Source organism: Diaporthe batatas (genome assembly GCF_019321695.1).
Source record: "Diaporthe batatas strain CRI 302-4 chromosome Unknown Contig00005, whole genome shotgun sequence".
Taxonomy (NCBI): domain Eukaryota; kingdom Fungi; phylum Ascomycota; class Sordariomycetes; order Diaporthales; family Diaporthaceae; genus Diaporthe; species Diaporthe batatas.
In genome coordinates this window covers 307,270-328,335 of record NW_025408552.1, presented here as the reverse complement: position 1 = coordinate 328,335, position 21,066 = coordinate 307,270, and the positions used below count along the sequence as shown (strand labels likewise).

The window sequence follows — 21,066 nt, the reverse complement described above, 5'->3', positions numbered from 1 at the left end:
CTCGCAGATGTAAAAAGATACATACTTAGACACGCATTGGCCATAAGGCCTAATTCAACACACATCACTGCCTTACAGACCTGATATGAGATGAAAGATGAAATGGCGCCTGAGAAGGGTATCTTGTTGTACTCCATGTACTCTATAGTAATTGTAAAAATTTGAGATGGCTGCCATACGCAACACACACTGGCTTCGTTCTTTTCATCCATATCTTTACATCCACCGGGTATCCCGAACGCCGAAAAATGCTCTCCAGTAGTACAATAGTTCTGTGGCTGCAACACACAAGCGGCCATCATCGCCCACACTTCCAGCTCTAATTTTTCCCGAAGGTCGACCCGGGCGCATCACCCTGACCAGCATCGGCCGCAGCATTGTTGTTCCTGGGCAGGGGCTTCGGGTCAGCGCCGTCGGCCTGGCGCTCAGCCCTGGTAGTGGTAGAACCGTCCTCCCAGAACTCGACGTCGCCGTCCTCACCGAGGGTGCCCCGCTTGACGAGACGGCCCTTCTCGCGCATGAGGTCCTCGACAGTCAGGCTCTTGTTGCCGAATATGTTTAGGTGGTCGGAGATGACGTGGCGGTTGCGACACGAGGGGCAGGTGATGAGGACAGAGCCGTGGTGGTAGCCCTGCTTGGAGACGTTGTGGGCGGAGCGGGTGCCGCAGGGAATGCAGGTGAACGTCAGCTCGTAGGTTGGTTGCTTTGGGGGGTTGCTGGCGGTGCCACCGGTGGTTGTGGCCGGCCTTGGGCGCGGGACTGAGTGGGCTAGACGTATTGAAGATGGTGTTTTTGCTGCGGCTGTTCGAGGCACGGCTGGGAGGATGAACTGTTGCAGGGTTGGTCTTGCAAAGGAGGACGGTCTGGTTGCAGAGCGAGCCAGTGCCCGGAGGCTTGAAGACATGCTTCTCGAGGCCATGCTGTCACTTGCGGGTCTGAGTTGTGAAGTTGCGCAAGATACGGTCGGCGGTCGACGGTTGACGGCAAAGGCATGAGGTTGTTCTCCAAGCCAATACTCTACCCTCCAAAATTTGCCCAATGACGTTACCTGCTGTTGTGGCAGGCAAAGTGCACGCCTTAAACCCGACAGAGTGGGGCTGTTGCTGACCTTTCTCCAATTGCAGCCCACCATTCTCGCACCGAGGGGTCCAGTGCCGTGCATCTGGTTCTGGGGTAGGCAACAGCAGAACAGTCACCGACAGCAGCCGGATAAAGCTTACGATACCCAGGTACTCAACTTTCTGGTTGGCAACATGGTAAGTACCGGGTGCCCTCTTAACGGGAGGGAGCTCCAAATCCACCCCCACCTCTGCAGAAGCACCCACCCACCTTGAAGCACAGGCATGGACAATGGAATGCTTCCTGCCAACCGAATAACTTCTTTCCTGCTATCAATCACTTCGAAACACTCGTTTGCCTGTTGCCATGATCACTTCAGCTTACTATTGTGTAAATCCTTCTCCTTCTCCCCCCTTCCCATTCGGTGGGGCTTGCATCTGCATTGCGTCTTTTCACAGCTTTGACTTCTTGCCCGCGATCCCAAAAGCACACCTACAAATCACAACGCCACCACAATAATCTCACGATCCCATCTGCAGCCCACCACCCTGCCGACCACACCCCCTTCGCGATACCCTCACTTCCACTATACTGTATTCTCCACCTGTCCGACTCTTCCTTCGGTTCCTATTGTCCACAACAGCCACAATGCATCGACCACAGGGCAAGATACGGCCCCCTCGGAAGGTATATAGAGCCTCACTTCTCACTCCTCTCCTCTCCTCACCTCCCTCTGCTGGTTCCACAAGCCATACAGGCAAGGGTTACCATGCGTTTTTACGTTCCCTACTCCCGCCGTGGGCCTTGTGCCATGTGGCAAACTGTCAAGACCCATTTCTGGGTTCCTTATTCCCGCCGTGCTAAAACTGATACACAGCCCATCAATAACCCACGTGCCGGCCTCAGCGAGGAGCAGGAATTCGAGGCGTGCTGGAAGATGCTCTACGAGGCCCTGACCGATATACACGAACGCAACGCCGGAAAATTATCCTTCGAGCAGCTGTACCGGGCAAGTTACAAGATTGTCCTGAAGAGGCGTGGCCCAGCCTTGTTCGACAAGGTCGGTGCCTTCGAAGAGCAGTGGTTCGGAGAGAGGGTCGTCCCGCCCATTTTCGACCTGATGAACAACAGCCACTTGATCAGCCATGTCCTCGGCGACGCCCCCGGCACGACCGACAATGAGCGCCGGGAGTTGGGCGAGAAGTTCCTTAAGGGCATGCGTGATTCGTGGGAGCAGCACATGAGCGCCGTGGCTATGATCTCTGATATCATGATGTATCTGGATAGGGGACAGTCGCAAGATTCGGACCGGCCGCAGCTCTACATGACCATCCTCGGCCTCTACAGAGACAATATTCTGCGCCGCAGATTCGATTCCATCGACGGACCGTTGACGGACTTGATCAACGCCGTTGTTCTTGACCTTATCAACATGGATCGGAAGGGGGACATCATCGACAAGAATCTGGTCAAGAGGCTGCTCCATATGTACGAGCAGCTGGCAGAGTCTGACGACCTGGTCGACGATAATCGCCTCTACATCACTACCTTCGAGCCCGCATACCTCCGAGATAGCAGGCAATTCTATGCACAAGAGGTGGAACAGCTGCTGCGGGAGGGGGATGCCGGCAATTGGCTGCGCCATACAAGTCGTCGCCTGATGGAGGAGGAAGACCGCTGCAGAACGACCGTGTCCTCGTTGAGTACTACCAGCATAGTGAAAGTTGTCGACGAGGTGCTTATTGCTAGCCATCTGGATCGGTTTCTAGCACTGGAGGGTAGTGGCCTCCGCGCTATGATCGACAATGACCGCTTGGAAGACCTCACTCTTGTCTACAGGCTCGTCAACAGGGTTGAGCAAGGCATTGATAAGCTCAAGAAGATCTTGCAGGCCCGGGTCGTCGAGCTTGGCTTGGAGATTGAGAAGGCTCTGAAGGACGCAAATTTCTCGGCGCAGCAACCCGGTGCAGAAGGCGCCGAGGCGGCGAAACCGCTGACTGGCTCGGCCCTCGCGACAGCAGCAGCGGTCAAGTGGGTGGACGACGTTCTCCAGCTCAAGGACAAATTCGACAGATTCCTGCACGGCTGCTTCGGCAGCGACAAGATAATTGAGTCGGCCTTGACCAAGAGCTTCGCCGAGTTCATCAACCTCTTCAGCCGAAGCTCGGAGTTTGTGTCGCTGTTCATCGACGACAACCTGAAGAAGGGGATTCGAAACAAGACCGAGGCAGAGGTTGACGCGAGTATGGAAAAGGCAATCACACTGGTGCAATTCCTCCAGGACAGGGACATGTTCCAGCGATACTACCAGAAACACCTGGCCCGCCGCCTTCTCCACGGGAAGTCTGAGAGTGAAGACGCCGAGAAGCAGCTCATATCGCGAATGAAGCAGGAGATAGGGAGCCACTTCACACAGCGATTCGAGGGCATGTTCAAGGATATGGACACTTCACGAGACCTCACAACGGGATACCGGGACTACATTCGCGGCCTTGGAGACGTCGACCATAAGGTGGTGGACCTCGGGATCAGCGTGCTCACCAGCAACCACTGGCCTTCGGAGGGCATGATGCAGAAGTCGGAAGACGGTCGCTTTGTCGAATGCAACTGGCCGGTCGAGATCAAAGCACTTCAAAATAGTTTTTTCCAGTACTATCTCACCGAGCGCAATGGGCGAGTGCTGACCTGGGTTGGTAACCTTGGTACCGCCGACATCAAATGCGTCTTCCCCAAGATTCCTGGAAAGGAGACAGGACCCCTGAGCAAGGAGCGACGGTACGAGCTCACCGTGTCCACTCATGGCATGGTGGTGCTGATGCTGTTCAACGACCTGGCAGAGGACAAGTCCCTCACTTACGAGGAGATCCAGGCACAGACCAGCATCCCCCCTGGCGATCTGAACCGCGCCCTGGCATCCCTCTCACTGGCTCCCAAGTCCCGAGTACTGCTCAAGGAGCCGATGACCAAGACTATCAAGCCGGGAGACAAATTCTCATACAACAGCTCTTTCGTCAGCAAAGTAATCAAGATCAGAGCACCCATTGTCAGCGCACAGTCCAAGGTCGAAGCCGACGACGAGCGCAAGGAGACGGAGAAGAAGAACGACGAGAGCCGCAACCACATCGTGGATGCGGCTGTCGTCAGAATAATGAAGTATGTCTCACATTTCCCCAATCTCGCACAGAAACAAAACTAACAGATTTGACCAGGGCCCGCAAAGAACTTGCGCACAATCAGCTCATTACTGAGGTGGTCAGTGTCTTGACCGGCCGCTTCAAACCCGATATCCCGATGGTCAAGAAGCGAATCGAGGACCTCATCGCCCGCGAGTACCTCGAGCGCGCCGACGACACGGACGCGACCCAACAGGTCTACCGCTACCTTGCGTAAGGCTTCAACTGGTCGACCGCGCCCCTTGACTGCAGTCAGCGGGTCGGGATTCTTGTGTACATATTGATTATCTTTGATTTCGTGACGAATGAAATGATGCATGGCGTCAGGGCTGGACAGTAGGCGTGGGCCTCATTACATTCCAGGCATGCCATGAACGGCGAACAAAAAGGGTGAAGGGCCATCTGCATAGATTTGATGGAAGAGACGAGGCTGGCGGCCTCACCTCAAACCTTGTGTGGTAGCATCTCAGACGGCTTTTACTCGGCCAGTCTGTTGGAGACGGGGGAAGGATCCTGCCTCTGGCGGATCCTGGGGCTCCGTACATGGCCACAATAGTTGGCCTGATTTGGTAGCCCAGAATAAAACCTTAAACTCTCGAAAGATGCATTCTATGGTTCCTGCTAAGGCATTAACAGTCAAACGCATTTGATCCAACAATACTTAGTACGCAGGCGGCTCAACGCGGTAGGTCTAACGGCCGTCTAATTATAAAGTCCTTTGTTCCTCATCAGTTGGGAGCACAAGAGTATTGTCTCTGCATGGCAAGTAACAATGAATCCTCACGGCTCGCTGTGAGTTCACGCCGCCCGAGGCCTATAAATAATTTCACATTGTTTTCTTCGAGGTGGATTGACCCGAAGATTGGCAAATCACAATTACGACCAGAATAGCATAGACAGAGCCACTGTCTGCCTCTTCGTGTTCAGCACTGAAAGAGACAGAGATCCCCAACGTTGAACCTGAATTCCTACACAACACGATGGCGTCCCGAGGTGATTCAACGGAGGAATCAAGTCCTCGCGAGGACAACACCCGAGGCAAGTCCTATTCTGTGCCTAAGCAGCAGGGCCTTGAGACTGACGTGTCCAGCGATGGTCCTCCCACGCAACAAGGGGCAGCTAACCACCCCAACCGCGCATGGCGCGTTTGTCAGAGTGACTCATCATACAGAGGCAACGGCCCTTTGATCTCCCCTGAGGAGGCCGCCCGCAAGATCCGAACGCAAGGATTCCCACCCCGCGAGTCTGGAATATCCCCGGACGGCTTCCCCAGCCGGAGTATGGAGGCCGGTGGGGTGAGCGGGCTCTTCGGCCAGCGCGAGAGTATCCAAGTCAGTAAAGACTCGACAAGTTCTGAGAACCCCTGCCCATCCCCATCCTCCCCTTGCTCCCCTAATTCAGCGTCCGCCGCGTCATTTACCATCGGCGAGTATGACGCGTCTGTCCACACGGCGCGGGCTATTCCTCTACGCCGTGTTAGGCCTGGTCGGCGGGGAGAAGAGAGACCTGGTGAGAATCGCGAGCCTTCGCCGGCTGCTCTTGACCGTATAGACGATCGGATCGAGGATTGTGAGAGAGTGTGGGCGGACGATTCTCGTGGAGCGGCCGGGCACACTCGGGAAAGTAGGCAACAGGAGGACCGCATGCTGACTGGCGGCAGGGAGATCCGCATTGATCCGTTTTCACAGGGCTCAGATCCAAGGGCAGTTAGCCAGCATGTGGCACCAACTTCCTCAAGACCACGTCACAGACCGGGCGACGCTGTTCACCCCACAGGCAGGGCTGGTGAACTCCCACCGGCTCCTGGCGGCCACCACGCCCACCCTCAACGTGTCTCTTCCACTCCGAGTGAGTCCAGCATCGCCGAGACGATCTTCAACGTCCGGCAGCCCACACCCCCTCCGCATCAGCCGACACTCGGACAACTTGGGCATCAGTCTAACACCGCATCACTCCCTAGGTCGCGGCGGCACGCAGCCACGGCCGTGGGGCCATCCGGAAACCTCAGGCAGGGCCCTTCTCACCCGGCCACGAATGCCGTACGAGAGGAACCTGTTCCGGCCGTGTTGGTCCCTGGTGGGCGGCTCGGTTTCCTGGGTGGGAGTCATCCTCGTCAGCCACCGTAGGTGAGCCGTAGACACGGCCGGGGTGGATCTCGGGGTGAGGAGCGGTAGCATCGTGAGCGGCGCAAATAGTAGAGGTCAGGGACGGTGAGCCTGTGTGGATGGGGTTGTGGCCGTCGATTTTTGGGTCTCAGCTGGCATTTAGTGTCTTCGTTTCCGGCTTGCTGGCGGCGGGATATTGCGGCGTTTTTGAGTTTCTTCCTGTAGCGTTTCTTCCTTCTTTCAAAGAAAGAAAGGCTCATTAATTAGGTGGGTACCTAGGTAGGCAATATCATACTTTTTGGCAGCATCCATGGATGGCCGCTCCAAATGCCCGTCCCACTGTCAGCAACTGCAGTATTATCGCATGCAATATAGATTTGTGAAATTAATAACCTTGAGAGCAAGCCTAACACTACTAAATTAGAGACTAGATATTCACACTTATAAAAATAGAGGGTGTACTTATACTAGGTAACTTAGAGATTAGAGTACTGAAGTTAATATTAAACTAGTTATCTTATAACCTTATCCTACAAGAGGTTATTCTATAGGAGGTTATCCTGAGAGGTTATCCTAGGAGGTTATCCTAGGAGGGTGTTCTAGAGGAGGGTGTCGTAAAGGAGGGTGTCCTATGGGAGGGAGAGGAGGTTGTCCTATAGGAGGTTATCCAATAGGAGATTATCTTATAAGAGTTTATTCCTTAGGGCTTGGGTGTGCCCTCCGCTTTTGCGGGTGCGAATATCCAGATCAAATTTCAAGATCCCGCACTGCATACCACGAAGTGAGTCCGCAAGAGATTGATAAATGAAAATGTATTACGATCATCACTGAGAGTGAAATTCCAAAACTCAACGCAAAACACACGCTGCGAGCGTGCGCAGACGATCAGTCTGAATGCCGACGACCAAGACCACCATCACTTGTCGAGACGCCCATCCAGAATACTCTGTGGCTCCTCTCGCTCACGTCCTTCCCTCTTGAGCCTGCATTTCGGTCTACCGCTAACTAACGTACTGAATCAAACAAGTCAGTATTCCGCCGTTAACTTATAGGGTACTATTGAAGAGATTCAGCTTACCGCTTGGTACCATAGCTGAGGGTTTCGATTAGCCGTCGGTTGAACAGCCTGGACGTACTGGTACGTCTGAGGTAGTTGATAAGCCAGAGGGTAGACGGTTGTCTGAGGGTAGACGGTGGGAATGCACTGGGCGGGAGTTGTGCCGTTGACGGGCATTCTCATGTAGGACTGTGGGTCTGTGGGTTTCTTTGTTTAGCAACTTCTTGAGCAGTGGACTTTCCTGTTGTAACTTGACGATGCCCTCTCTTCCTTCCAGCGAAATCATTAGAGAAGAAGACTTACAGGTGCCAGAGACAGGGACCTGGTAATATGGCTCGGGCCACTGGTAAGGCCGAGTGACGACGCAGCAAGGCATGTTGAGCAAAGTCTTGTAGTATTGGACGATGGTTGTTTGGTGGGTGTGCGTTGAAGAGGGTATGTTTGGCGAGCAGGAGAGTGGACGGAGATGGAAACGTTTGATATCAGCTGGCCATTTATAATGTAGGACTGCCACAAGAACAACTGATCGGCTCTATGCGCCTCCTGCTCTGATAGCTGCAGTGAGGGTGTGTTGAGAGCCTGTATGATGAGGGATGGGCTGGCTGAAGAGGCCACGGTTCTGATTCCCACAAGTCAGAACTGGGAACAGACAAATCAATGTGTTGGGACAATGGTGTGACTCGGCAACAGGTTTTGATATCATGGAAGAGAGAAGCAAACAAGTATGGTGTTTCTGTGTACGAGTCACTCAAAAAGTTGACATTGACCCAACTCTGAGTGGTCTCATGGCTGCATGCCTGAGGTTCCAATCGAGGCTGCGGATTGTGATGGTCTCGCCCCCAAGACCAGACATGGCTCGTTTACGGCTAAGCACAGGGAGGGGACTTGAGATGAGGAGGCTGCATGTTATCCTCATGGAGGGAGAGTCGGACTGTTGTGGGTTGGCAGGCCTGCTAAAAAGCAAGCAGCAGACCCAACTTGAGGCTCCGCGATGAAGGATGACTATCCTGTAGAGATGCCCCTGGCCCGAAAGGCTCGTACAAGAAGAGTGTTCGAGGTCAGTCAAGTCTCTCGGGAAGACTCTCGCAACTAGATGACTACAGTAAGACAAGTCGCAGTGGAGGACTCCACAAGTGGGATGGCATGTCCTGCAAGCACCCGGAACACTCTTTGGACCGTCTTACTGTGTACCTGCCCAAGCAGGGCAGCCGCGGCTCAATGCTGCTTGCTCCTCGCTGCTCCCCTTCCCCGATGCTGCGACGGTGATTCGGGGTGTGGCCCGTGCACCGTGTCGCTGCCCTGTTTCTCCCGAGTGGGGCTGTGATTGGCCGGCTGGGCTGGAGGAGCTCCACCTTGGCTTAGCGGCAGGGCGAGCGAGCAGGTCCGGAACGGAACCTGGAGCGCTGGCACTTCAATTTTCTCAATTCCCTCAGGTAGGACCTTTCCAAGTTGTCAACCACCACCCGACCTCTGCCATCAAATCTCCTCTCCACACAATTGCAAGCCAATTGCAATTGTCTTCCCTTTTTCCTTTAGGCACTCTTGCATCTCTTCCACAATGTTCCGCACAGCTCTCCGACAGAGCACCCGCGCTGTCGGCGCCCTCTCTGCCACCAGCAGAATCGCCGTCGTAAGTCCACACGCACAGCTCAACGACGCAATGTTTTCGCCCCGGCCGCCCGATCCCGCGCCTCCCAGCCCCATCGCCAGCCCCGTCCAGCCCGACCTCAGCCTGCCGAGCATCCATTGAGCAATCTCAATTGAGCTTCATGGAGCTCTGCTGCCCACGCGCGGCCGCTGAGGGGCGGAGGGAGACGGGCGTTGTTGCTGCGGCCGAGCTGCCTTAGCCGTTGCCGAGCTCTCCCAGTAGCTGGGGTTGGGGCGGGCTGGGGGTGGGATCGGGAATGGCCAGCCGTGACACTTGGCTGCACACTTTGGGGTCGCGGATCCAGTCGCAGCCCAAAACACCACCACTCTCGGATCGTCGGGCTAACCATGCTTGTTTTTCCCAACCACAACAGGCCCGGCACGCTGCCCCCGCCGTCGGTTCCGTACAAGCACGCACCTACGCCGAGGCCAAGGCCACTCCCACCGAGGTCTCCTCCATCCTCGAGCAGCGCATCCGCGGCGTCCAGGAGGAGTCTGGTCTCGCCGAGACTGGTCGCGTCCTGTCTGTCGGGTATGTTTGAACAAGGACCCCGCCGGCGCGCATCGTCATCGCCACGGACCCAACAAAAATATATATGGGGACTCTGCGGTTGTGATTGCGCCAATTCGGGAGTCCAAGCCGCTGACAGGTAGCTCCACAGTGATGGTATCGCCCGTGTGCACGGTCTGGCCAACGTCCAGGCCGAGGAGCTTGTCGAGTATGTCGCCCCCGATGTTCGACGCCGCTGGGGCCCTGACTGACAACACCACAGGTTTGCGTCTGGCGTCAAGGGCATGTGCATGAACCTCGAGGCTGGCCAGGTCGGTGTCGTGCTCTTCGGTTCTGACCGTCTCGTCAAGGAGGGCGAGACCGTCAAGCGTACCGGTGAAATTGTATGTCATGCCGTCTGACGATATCCCTCGATTTCTCGCCTGCTGACACCTGCAAGGTCGATGTCCCCGTCGGCCCGGAGCTGCTCGGCCGTGTCATCGACGCTCTCGGTAACCCCATCGACGGCAAGGGCCCCCTCAACACCAAGGAGCGTGCCCGTGCCCAGGTCAAGGCCCCTGGCATTCTGCCCCGTCGCTCTGTCAACCAGCCCGTCCAGACCGGTCTCAAGTCCATCGATGCCATGGTTCCCATCGGCCGTGGCCAGCGTGAGCTGATTATTGGTGACCGTCAAACCGGCAAGACTGCCGTCGCCCTGGATGCCATCCTCAACCAGAAGCGGTGGAACAACACCAGCGACGAGACCAAGAAGCTCTACTGCATCTACGTCGCCGTCGGTCAGAAGCGATCCACCGTCGCCCAGCTCGTCAAGACCCTCGAGGAGAACGACGCCATGAAGTACTCCGTCATCGTTGCCGCCACCGCCTCCGAGGCCGCTCCCCTGCAGTACCTGGCTCCTTTCACTGGTGCTTCCGTTGGTGAATGGTGAGTAATACTCAGCTTAAGACAGGCTACAGTCAACCACGCTCTGCAGGTGCTTGGTGGTTTGACCAGCCCTTTTTTGTGGCGCGCAATGATGGCTGATTTTTGAATGTTACAGGTTCCGTGACAATGGCCGTCATGCTCTGCTCGTCCTAGATGACCTTTCAAAGCAGGCGGTAGCCTAGTTCGTTCCCTTTTCCTCCCTGCCCCCCCTTTTTGGACGCGTAGCAGGACTAACTTCACCACCAGCCGTCAAATGTCTCTGCTGCTCCGTCGTCCCCCCGGACGTGAGGCTTACCCCGGTGACGTCTTCTACCTGCACTCTCGTCTGCTCGAGCGTGCCGCCAAGATGAACGACAAGCACGGTGGTGGCTCCCTGACTGCCCTGCCCGTCATTGAGACCCAGGGTGGTGACGTGTCTGCCTACATTCCCACCAACGTCATTTCCATCACCGACGGCCAGATCTTCCTCGAGTCCGAGCTGTTCTTCAAGGGTATCCGACCCGCCATCAACGTCGGTCTGTCCGTGTCTCGTGTCGGTTCCGCCGCCCAGCTCAAGGCCATGAAGCAAGTCGCTGGTTCCCTGAAGCTCTTCTTGGCCCAGTACCGTGAGGTCGCCGCCTTCGCCCAGTTCGGTTCCGACCTGGATGCCGCCACCAAGCAGACCCTGTCCCGTGGTGAGCGTGTAAGTAGCCCCATCCGCCGCGTGCAAAGGCTAGCCTGCGCTGTACTGCTCGCAATGACTGACAAAACCGAAATCTGCAGTTGACCGAGCTCCTGAAGCAGAAGCAGTACTCCCCCATGGCCGTCAACGAGATGGTTCCCCTCATCTTCGCCGGTGTCAACGGTCACCTCGACCCCGTCCCCGTCGCCAAGATCCTCCAGTGGGAGGCTGACTTCCTGTCCCACCTCAAGACCAACGAGTCGGACCTGCTTGCCACCATCGACAAGGAGGGTGCTCTCTCCAAGGAGACCGAGGGCCGCCTGAAGGAGATCATCGTCAGCTTCACCAAGAGCTTCGTCGCCTAAACAGTCGGCGCTAGTGCAAGCCGAGTGGTCCAGTGGTGGGGTTCAAATGCTAGGAGAGGGTAGAGTTGCAAGCTCGCGTCTAGTTGAGGAGGTGGCCGCCTGAAATCGTGTGTCTGCGTCTAGAAAGGGGGGCCTATCCCATTGGGTGCTGGGAACTGAGAGATGAAATGGTTTTTGGAGAGGGTCATCTCCGGTCAATCCATTGTAAAATAGAGCCGTGACCAATCTAGCACTCAATTTTTTTTGTCCACAAACCTGATGTGCGGCTACAGTCAGTCTCGGGGGCATCTATGGCTGAGTGGCGTACGACATGTACAGTTGTGTTGATCTGGCGCCTTCTTCGTAGAAAATGCTCCGGCGAGCTTGGGCAGCCGAGTGAGTGAGTGCATGCGTTCCTGCGGGCAGTCTCACACAGCTGCCGCAGGTCAGGGTGACATCATGACGGTCCACAGCTGTTCTACTCTCACGTTGACATAACCACTTCTCGAGATTCATTGTGCATTCCGTGTCCTCAAATCCATATTGAACCTTATTTATATGTTCCTCGAGCTATTTTGCAACCACACAGCTATCGATCCGGAGCCAGCAATTGCGATTGCATGCGTTGCAGCAACTCATAATACCCCGCCGTTCAACTTTGAGACCCTCTCACCTCACCTCACCTCACCTCACCATCGACAACCAAACTGAGCGGAACCGCCACCGAGCGTGCGCAAAGACACACATGGAGGCCGAAATGTCATCCGCCACCAAGGAGATCCTCGGCCGCGTGCGGCAGCTGGTGCCGCCCATGCTGGACAAGTTCCACAAGGGTGAGCAGCGAGTGCTTTCCCCGGACAACTCGGGATGACACGGGACGCTGATGACACGGGCCAAACACACAGGGCAGCAGGGCCGCATCGCCGTCATCGGCGGTAGCGAGGACTACACGGGCGCGCCGTACTTCTCGGCCATGGCCAGCGCGAGGCTGGGGTGTGACATGGTGAGCCACGCATCCACCCATCTCATGCCTCTACTGTGTACTGTGTAGGTGCTCTCGCTTTTACTGACACCCCCAACCCCACCAGTCCCACGTGATCTGCACCCCGGGCGCGGCAGCCGTGATCAAGACCTACTCGCCCAACCTGATGGTGCACCCCCTGATGCGGCAGAGCCCCAGCCAGGGGTCCTCGGACCAGTCGGCGTCGAGCGAGCCCGCCGACAAGGTAGCCTCGCGCATCATCGACATGCTCCCCCGGATCCACGTGCTGGTCATCGGCCCGGGGATGGGCCGCGACCCGCTGATGCAGGACACCGTCGCCCAGGTGGTCGCGGCCGCGCGGGGGCGGGACGTCCCCGTCGTCCTGGACGCCGACGCGCTGCAGGTCGTCATGAGGGACCCGGGCCTCGTGAGGGGGTGGAGGCTCGCGGTGCTGACGCCTAACGTCGTCGAGTTCGGGCGGCTGTGCAAGGCGCTCGGGGTCGAAGAGAGGGTGAAGGAGGCTGCTGAAAAGGCTGGCGGTGGCGGGGACGACAAGAAGGAGACTGCGCGGGTCGAGGAGCTTGCGCGGGCGCTGGGCGGGGTCACGGTTGTGCAGAAGGGATTTCATGATTTTATTAGTGATGGGGAGACGACTGTTACTGTTGACGTGCAGGGTGGCAAGAAGAGGAGCGGCGGGCAGGGTGATACCCTGACGGGGAGCATTGCTACGTTCCTGGGCTGGAGGACGGCGTATAAGGAGGGTCTTTGGGACCATGGCAACAAGCTGCCTGAGAAGGAGCTCGTGCAGCTGGCTGCATTTGGTGGTGCTGCTGTTACGAGGGTGAGTCTGCGATATCCCCCTGGCCCGTCCCTTACTATGCCCTGGGATTGCGAGAGACTGACTGGGTTTGACCACAAACAGGAGTGCTCCAGGCTCGCCTTTGAAAAGAAGGGGCGCAGTCTCCAGGCTAGCGACCTGACGGATGAGGTTCACACGGCCTTCCTCAACATCTTTGGCGAGGATGAGCAGGAATCGGGCGGATCGAAGCTGTAGAAAGGTAAGGAGTGGCTAGCATCTAACAAGACAACCAGCCTTGGAACCTGTGTGTTACGAGACACGACAATGTGGAGACGTATAGACTGTGTGCCGTTGTTGATAACGTGGACATTGAGCACCACGAGTGACGTGACCAACGCCGGAGCGAAACGCGCGCGCGAGTTTCGTGGGTCTGAATGCCTAGAGTTTGCTCTAAGCCTAGGTAGTGTAGAGATGTATAAATGGATGGGCAAGGCAGCATGTCTTGGAGTTGCCTCGGTCAGTGTGTTCCTGTTTCTGCTCACTTCCTATTCGCTAGATGTCATACACCCGCCTCAAAGTCGAGACATTTCCCTTCGGCTTTTTCCATGGTAAAATGATCGAAAGGCTGTTCCAGTTCCCCTTTCAAATCACACCTCTGGGTGGTTGTCACTGAGCTGTTTATGTTGAGATCGGATATTCGCAACCGCAAAGATGGACGGTACACCCAAGCCTAAGAAATAAACTCCTATAGGACAATCTCCTGTAGGACAACCTCCTATAGGATAACCTCTTATAGAATGACCTCCTATAGGATAGCCTTCTTTGGGATAATATCCTATGGGACAAGCTTGTGGGATAATTGGTTTGGTGTTAACCTAAGTACTTTAATCTCTAAGTTACCTCGTATGGATGTACCCTTCTTTTTTTGCGGGAACGAATATCCGGTCTCTTTATGTTATTCCGCCAGGTGTCACGGACAACTCAGAACCATATCTTGAAACTACCGTCACCAGCTTTGCATATTGTCTCAGGCAGAGTTCTTCGATGAGCGTTCACTACAGTCTGAAGAAACTGCCTAGAGCTTTGCCAGCGCCGGAAACGAGTTGGGAATGAAACCACTTAGATTCACAGCACTTGAGAGCATTCCGGACTGGGACGATTGCTGAAGGTGAAACAGGAATCGTTCTTACTACTCAACTCTTTGCTGAAATTCAACATCCCACTCGAATTAGAAAAGTCAACCGTGCTCTATGCACTTCGCGCGCGCGATACCCAGTCCTGAACCAGACCTTGACATCCTCCTCATCCAAACTCGCTTCTCCAGCCAGGTGTCAATCTGAAAGCATGCGGTCAAAGCATGTTCGGATCTTTCAAGTCCGCCACACGGATACGCGGCCCGCCTGCATCTTCGTCAAAAAGATGGACTGCGATTTGCGTTGATCTCTCCTTCATTGCTTCACAGAATCCGTCGGAAGACGAGAACACCCCACTTGCCAGCCCCTCGGCTCTCAGAACCCATGCCAGCGGCGAGGCCTTCCAAATTGATGCCCCTTGCCTCCTCGTCGTCCCCACGACCGTCAGAAAGAATAAAGTGGTGAATATCGCCAAACAAGCCGGAAATACGAGCCAGGGCCATTGAACCTCCAGGCACGTTGCGTAATGGTATGCCACTCCGTGCACTTCTCGTGAGAAATTTCTACTCCCGGGGAAAGCTGGGCTACCGCCATGTGTGCGGATGTAAGTAGTAAGGGATTGAGAAATGTTCGCAATAGTACTCTGGACACGGTCAAAGTCGGTATGGCCCCAATTATAGATACTCCGAATTGTTTCTGGCCCTTCAAAACGGCCTATGCCCTCTGATTCAACCGTCGCGTCACCTCCATTAACGTGGGCGGCCCAGATTCCGACCACCCCCCGATTCCGACCACTTTTCACACACAAAATCCCACTTTTCACACAAGCCTATTAAATCCAAATAAAATCCTATAACCCTAACCCTATATTCATTTAATAGCATTTTAAATTTTCTACTATAATAAAATATTATAAAAATCTATTTTAACCTTTAATATTTTTAAAAATAATTTTAAAAGTAGATAATTTTAAAATATTAAGAAATAGTAGGAGTTCATATATTAGCACTAATATTTTTAGCTTTAACTTTAATTTAATTATATCTTCTTAAATAAATTAATTATAATTCTACTTTCTTTTAAAAACCTTTAATTATTATTATTATTATTTAACTTAATAAAAGTTTTATTAAATAAGTATTAATAATATTTTTAAAATTTAACTTTTATAAAGGTTACTTTAAGATGTAATTAAATATTAGTAGAGTTAAATAGTTAATTAAACTATAGAGTTAAATTAAAGTTTTAAATAAATTAGTTTAATAGTTAACTAAATAGGATTTATTAGTTCTTTAATTATTTATTATAAGTATTAAGTTATAGAAAATATTATAATATTTTTATTATTTTTAATTATTTAATTATTTAAATTAATAAGTAGGTATAGATAACTTTTTAATTATAGAGTTCTTTTTAAGTTTATTATACTTTTTAAAGTTAGAATATTCTTTATTAGAGTAAAAGGTTTTAAATAAGTAATTTTATATATTTTTATTAGTTTTATATAGTTAGTAAATTTTATTAATATTTTTATTTATTATATTAAATAGATTAATTTTTAATAAATTAAATATTATATAATGTTTTTATTTTTATAATATTTAATTTTTTATTAAGAATATATTTTACTTTATATAAGTTATTTTTAATTAAACTATTAAGGTTTTTATAGTGAATAGAATTAAGTTTAGGAGTAAATAGTTAAATAAATTATTATTAATTATATATTTATTTAGATATTAAATATTAATTATAAAGTAAACTTAAATATTAATATTATAATTTTTATTTTAAAGTTTAGTTTATAAGTTAAGGGAGACTTTTATATTATAGTAAATAGTTCTTTATATAAAGGTTATATTTTAGAGTTTTAATAGAATAAAGGTTTATAGATTTTATTTATATAAAGTTAGACTTTATTATTAACTTTAAATTCTTTTAATAATATTTAATATTATAAAGCCTTTTAAATTTAAAGGTAATAATATTTATAATTAATTATATATTTTATTAAATATATTTTTATATAAAATAAATATTTAATAATTTTTAAGTAATATTTATTAGGTATTTAAATAGGGAAGAGATTTTAAATTTAAATAGAAACTTATAAAGATTAATATTAACTAAATATTAATAAGCTTTATTTAAATTTTATTATAAAGTAAGTAAAATATTTATTTAAAGTTTATTAGGGTATTTAGTAGTATAATAACAAATTATTATCTTTATATTTTAGTTTTATATTTAAAAGTATTATTAAATTATAAGTAATAAATAATAATTATAAGTAATAAATATTAAAGTTCTTTTATATATTTATTTAAAAGTAGGAGGTAAACTTTATATCTTAGTTTAAGATAATAAATTTAAGGTAAACTTAATTATTTAATAATAGTTAATAACTTAATATTATACTCTATTATTTAATTAAATATATAATATATTTTAAAATTAATAGTATATATCTAAAGGTTTTATATATAATTAATATTAATAAGTTAAAAGTTTTAAATTTATTTAACTATTATAATATATTTATAAATAATATTTTAAAAGATTTATAATAAAGTTTAAAAATATTATATATATTAATTTTTAAGGTTTAAATTAATTAAAGGTTATTAATTAATTATTAATTTTCCTTTTTAAGTATTATATTAATAATAATAATATAAATAAATAATTATAAAATAATACTTTTTATTAATATATACTTTTAAAATATATATTATTTAATTTTATTAAAGTAGTACTTATTATTATATATATTATATAGAAAGTTTATTATTAAGGGTATAAAATAACTAATTATTTAATATTTTTAATTAATATTATATAGAAGTTAATTATATAAAATAAATAGATAATTAAACTTTAAAGTAAAGATAATATCTTTATTATATTAATAAATAATTAATTTATAATTAATTAAATTAAAAGTAATTAAAAATTTAATAATTTTAATATATATAATATTATTTTATAATTTTAAATAAAATAAGTATAAATAATACTAAATATAATTATTTTAAAAGATATAGAATAAGGTTATTATTATTTAAATTTTATAAAAATATTTTAAAAATTATTAAGAATAATATTTAATATATTAAGGTTATTTTATTAATATATAATATTATTATTATTAATTATTAATTAAAATAAAGTATTAATATAAAGTTAAAGTAACTTATAAAATAATAAACTTTAAACTAAAATTTTATAAAATAAATTAAAATATTAATAAATTATTAATTAATATAATTAATAAATAAAGTATTAAGGTAGGTATTATTTAGAATTCTTTAAATAATATTATAGTTAATAAGTATAATTAATAGTTTATAATAATTAAAAGAATTAAAATATATAAGTACTTTATTATTTAAATTAAATAAGTAATCTTTTATTTAAAAGTTTATAATTAACTTTTATTTTAATAAAATAATAATTAAGAAAAATAATAAAAAATAGTATAAAAGGAATATATTTATTTAATTTTTAAATAAAATTATCTTTAAGTTAGAATACTATTATATTAAAGTTATATTAAAAGTAGTTATTAATTTAAAAGAATAAATATTTATATAAATTTATATAATAAATTTAAAGTTTTATAAATATATTTTTAAAGGTTTTAAAGCTTTTAATTTTTATAAATATAGAATTATAATATTTATTATATATATAGGTAAGGTATTTACTTTTATTTTTAAATATTAGTTAATTAGTTTTATAATTTTTAATTAATAAAGTAATTTTTAAAGTTATAAAGCTTTAAAGAGTTAAATATAATATAAATTATTATATAAAAGAAACTAATAATATTAAAATAGATTTTAAAGTCTTTAAATAAAGTAGAAAATTTAAATTTATAAAAGTAATAGTATACTTTTAATAATAATTTAATTAAAAGTATTAATATAAAAATTAAATAGTTTAATTAGTAAATAATTAATATAAAATTTAATTAATAAAAGAAATATTTTATATTAATTAAATAAATTTAGTATTTATTTAAGATATTATAAGTACTTTTAAAGGTATTTAAAAGATAATTAAATTATTAATAAAAGTTTAATAAAAGTTTTAAAACTTATAAAATAAATAGTTTATAAAATATTAAATATAAATAAATAAATTATAAAAACTTATTAAAATAATTTAAGATTATTTAAAGTTTTAATAATTTATAATTATAAATTAATTTTAATATATAAAGTAAATTAAAAATTAAAAGAAAAAGTAGTAATATTAATTATTATAATAAACTTTTATTATAAATAAAATTAATAATATTTTCTTATAAGGGTAGTAAGTAATTATTAAATATTATTTATTTATTTAAAGGATAAAAATTAATTATTATATATTTTTTAACTTTATAAATATTATATTAAATAATAAATATAGAAATTATAAATAAATAAATAAATATTATTAATAAAGTTTATATAATTATTCTTTTAAAAATTATTATAAATTTAATTAATAAATTTTTATTTTATAAATTATAAAATAAGAAAGTTAATTAATAAATTTTTATTTTATAAATTATAAAATAATAAAGTTAATTTAGTTTAATCTATTATTAACCTTTTATTAAAGGAATCTTTATTATTTAATTTTAAATATATTAATAAAGATTTTATACTTTTATATTTTAAAGAACTTATTAATAATATTTTAAAATTATTATATTTAATTTAAGTTAATAATAGAAATATAAATATTACTTTTATAATAATATTAAAGATATTATTTAAAGTTTTAAAGTTTATAAAATTATAAAAGGTTATATAATTAATATCTACTTTATTTATTTTAAGAGTAAATTAATTTAAATTAAGGTTTATAGTAAGTACTTTATTATTAATAATATAGTAAATAATATTTATAAAAGGTATATTAAAAGAGTTTAAGTTAAAAGGTATTTAAAAATTAAATATTAAAGTTTTTATTTTTAATAATCTTTATTAAATTAAATATAAATTTAAATTTATAATTTATAATTAATTAATTTATAATAATATTATTTAAAGTCTTAAATTAAACTTAATATTATTAATAATTAAATTAATAGTTAATATTATAATAAATATAATAATATTAATAATAGTTATTATTTTAATAGTTTTAATTATATTAATAAGGAATATAATAAAGTAAGTATTATTTTTATATTTATAAATAATATTTAATTAAAGATAATATTTAACTTTAATTAATTAATTTATAATATTATATAGAATTATAATATATAAGCTTTTAAAATTATTATAATATTTATTATTAAAGGATAAATAAAAGTAAATATAAAAGAATAACCCTTTAATAGATTAGTATAATATATAATAATATATATAGTTTTATTAAAAGTTAAGGTATATTTATAATTTATTATTACTTTATAAACTATAAAGTTTAAAGTTTATTAAATAATAATAAAGGAAACCTTAAAGTTATAGTTTTTAAATAAATAATAATCTTATTAATATAGTTAATTAAGGCTTAATAAGAGTAAAGCTATTTATTATTTAATAAAATATTAATAGAAAGGTTATTTATAATTTAAATTTTAATAATTTATTAAAGTATATTAAATATATTATTAAATTATTTATTATAAATTAAAAGGATTATTTAATAAATTTTAAAATAATAATAATATTATTATTTATATTTTTAATTTTATAAAATTAATATTAAATAATAATAATATTAATAAAGTTTTAAAGAATTTATAGTTTATTAATTTTATTTAATATTAATATTTAAATATATTTTATATTAGAATTTTATTTATTAATATATATAATAATTTATAAATCAATATATTTATTTATAATAATAAACTTTATATTTTTAAATAAAGTTTTATTTATAATATTACCTTTAAAATATTTAATTTAAAAGAGTAATATAATAAATAATATTAAATATAAAAGTAAATTCTTATTTAGTTTTTATTTAAAATTATAAAAATAATAATTAAAGTATTTAAATAGTTAGTTATAAAAGTTAAATTAGTATTTATAATAATAATATTAATAGTTATTTTTATTAAAGATAATATAAACTTATTTATTATTAATATTAAAAGTATATAATTAAAAGAAGTTAAGTAAAGAGTTAATTTAATAAACTTATTTTAAAGATTTAAAAGGAAAAAAATAATAATTATTAATATTAAATATATTTATATTTAAAGTTATATAATATATATACTTTTATTAAAATTAAATAAATAGTTTTATTTATACTTAAAGCTTTTATATTCCTTTTTTATTATTTTAATATAATTTATAAAAATAATAATTTTAATTATTATAATTATAATTATTAAAATATTAATTATAATTATTTTAAAATTTTTATAATCTTTAAAATAATAAAAGTTAAAATAAGTTGTAATAAAATAAATAATTATTTTAATTATAATAATTATTTTAATAATTTTAAGTTTTATAATTATTAAAATAATAATAACTATATTTATTATTATAGTTTTATAAATTATATTTATATAAAAGAGAGTAATTAAATTATAAGTATTATTTTAATAATAATAATTAAAGTAATATTAATTAGTAATATTAATTAAAATACTTTTAACTATTTTAATATTTTTATATATTTATTAAAAGAATTATATTTATAAGAAGGTT

At 42.5% G+C, this 21,066-nt stretch overlaps 6 protein-coding genes across 6 annotated transcripts; 4 read left to right on the top strand and 2 right to left on the bottom strand.

Annotated features, from left to right (window-relative positions):
• Positions 1-319: 319 nt before the first annotated feature.
• KVR01_005175 (uncharacterized protein) lies at positions 320-1,162 on the bottom strand (the record flags this gene model as incomplete). Its single annotated transcript, XM_044785190.1, has 2 exons — positions 320-935; positions 1,044-1,162. The coding sequence occupies 2 exons, from the start codon at positions 1,160-1,162 to the stop codon at positions 320-322; spliced, it is 735 nt and encodes a 244-aa protein (XP_044645620.1).
• On the top strand, positions 1,134-4,829 carry KVR01_005334 (uncharacterized protein). The gene is made up of 3 exons (XM_044785331.1): positions 1,134-1,746; positions 1,937-4,212; positions 4,269-4,829. Exons 1-3 carry the CDS (start codon positions 1,708-1,710, stop codon positions 4,447-4,449), a joined length of 2,496 nt encoding a protein of 831 aa, XP_044645779.1. The 5' UTR covers positions 1,134-1,707; the 3' UTR covers positions 4,450-4,829.
• Positions 4,830-5,212: 383 nt separating this feature from the next.
• On the top strand, positions 5,213-6,358 carry KVR01_005576 (uncharacterized protein; the record flags this gene model as incomplete). The annotated part of the gene is made up of 1 exon (XM_044785404.1): positions 5,213-6,358. The coding sequence occupies one exon, from the start codon at positions 5,213-5,215 to the stop codon at positions 6,356-6,358; it is 1,146 nt and encodes a 381-aa protein (XP_044646021.1).
• A 776-nt stretch (positions 6,359-7,134) lies between these two features.
• On the bottom strand, positions 7,135-8,570 carry KVR01_005135 (uncharacterized protein). Its single transcript, XM_044782490.1, has 3 exons — positions 7,698-8,570; positions 7,416-7,591; positions 7,135-7,350 (listed from the first exon to the last, which is right to left on the bottom strand). The coding sequence occupies exons 1-3, from the start codon at positions 7,768-7,770 to the stop codon at positions 7,339-7,341; spliced, it is 261 nt and encodes an 86-aa protein (XP_044645580.1). The 5' UTR covers positions 7,771-8,570; the 3' UTR covers positions 7,135-7,338.
• A 242-nt stretch (positions 8,571-8,812) lies between these two features.
• On the top strand, positions 8,813-11,756 carry KVR01_005653 (F1F0 ATP synthase subunit alpha). The gene is made up of 8 exons (XM_044792883.1): positions 8,813-9,024; positions 9,416-9,573; positions 9,704-9,760; positions 9,815-9,935; positions 9,992-10,476; positions 10,592-10,657; positions 10,723-11,158; positions 11,239-11,756. Exons 1-8 carry the CDS (start codon positions 8,953-8,955, stop codon positions 11,500-11,502), a joined length of 1,659 nt encoding a protein of 552 aa, XP_044646098.1. The 5' UTR covers positions 8,813-8,952; the 3' UTR covers positions 11,503-11,756.
• Positions 11,757-11,969: 213 nt separating this feature from the next.
• Positions 11,970-13,783, top strand: KVR01_005079 (NADHX dehydratase). The gene is made up of 4 exons (XM_044790263.1): positions 11,970-12,314; positions 12,387-12,484; positions 12,570-13,304; positions 13,386-13,783. The coding sequence occupies exons 1-4, from the start codon at positions 12,227-12,229 to the stop codon at positions 13,515-13,517; spliced, it is 1,053 nt and encodes a 350-aa protein (XP_044645524.1). The 5' UTR covers positions 11,970-12,226; the 3' UTR covers positions 13,518-13,783.
• The last annotated feature ends 7,283 nt before the right edge of the window (positions 13,784-21,066 follow it).

Coding starts and splice junctions, on each gene's coding strand:
- KVR01_005079 (XM_044790263.1), top strand. CDS start 12,227: ATGGAGGCCGAAATGTCATCCGCCACCAAGGAGATCCTCGGCCGCGTG. Junction 12,315..12,386: donor GCTGGACAAGTTCCACAAGG/GTGAGCAGCGAG, acceptor CCAAACACACAG/GGCAGCAGGGCCGCATCGCC. Junction 12,485..12,569: donor CGAGGCTGGGGTGTGACATG/GTGAGCCACGCA, acceptor CAACCCCACCAG/TCCCACGTGATCTGCACCCC.
- KVR01_005135 (XM_044782490.1), bottom strand. CDS start 7,770: ATGCCTTGCTGCGTCGTCACTCGGCCTTACCAGTGGCCCGAGCCATAT. Junction 7,592..7,697: donor GGTCCCTGTCTCTGGCACCT/GTAAGTCTTCTT, acceptor AGAAACCCACAG/ACCCACAGTCCTACATGAGA.
- KVR01_005653 (XM_044792883.1), top strand. CDS start 8,953: ATGTTCCGCACAGCTCTCCGACAGAGCACCCGCGCTGTCGGCGCCCTC. Junction 9,761..9,814: donor CAGGCCGAGGAGCTTGTCGA/GTATGTCGCCCC, acceptor ACAACACCACAG/GTTTGCGTCTGGCGTCAAGG. Junction 9,936..9,991: donor TCAAGCGTACCGGTGAAATT/GTATGTCATGCC, acceptor GACACCTGCAAG/GTCGATGTCCCCGTCGGCCC.
- KVR01_005334 (XM_044785331.1), top strand. CDS start 1,708: ATGCATCGACCACAGGGCAAGATACGGCCCCCTCGGAAG. Junction 1,747..1,936: donor AGATACGGCCCCCTCGGAAG/GTATATAGAGCC, acceptor ACTGATACACAG/CCCATCAATAACCCACGTGC. Junction 4,213..4,268: donor GCTGTCGTCAGAATAATGAA/GTATGTCTCACA, acceptor AGATTTGACCAG/GGCCCGCAAAGAACTTGCGC.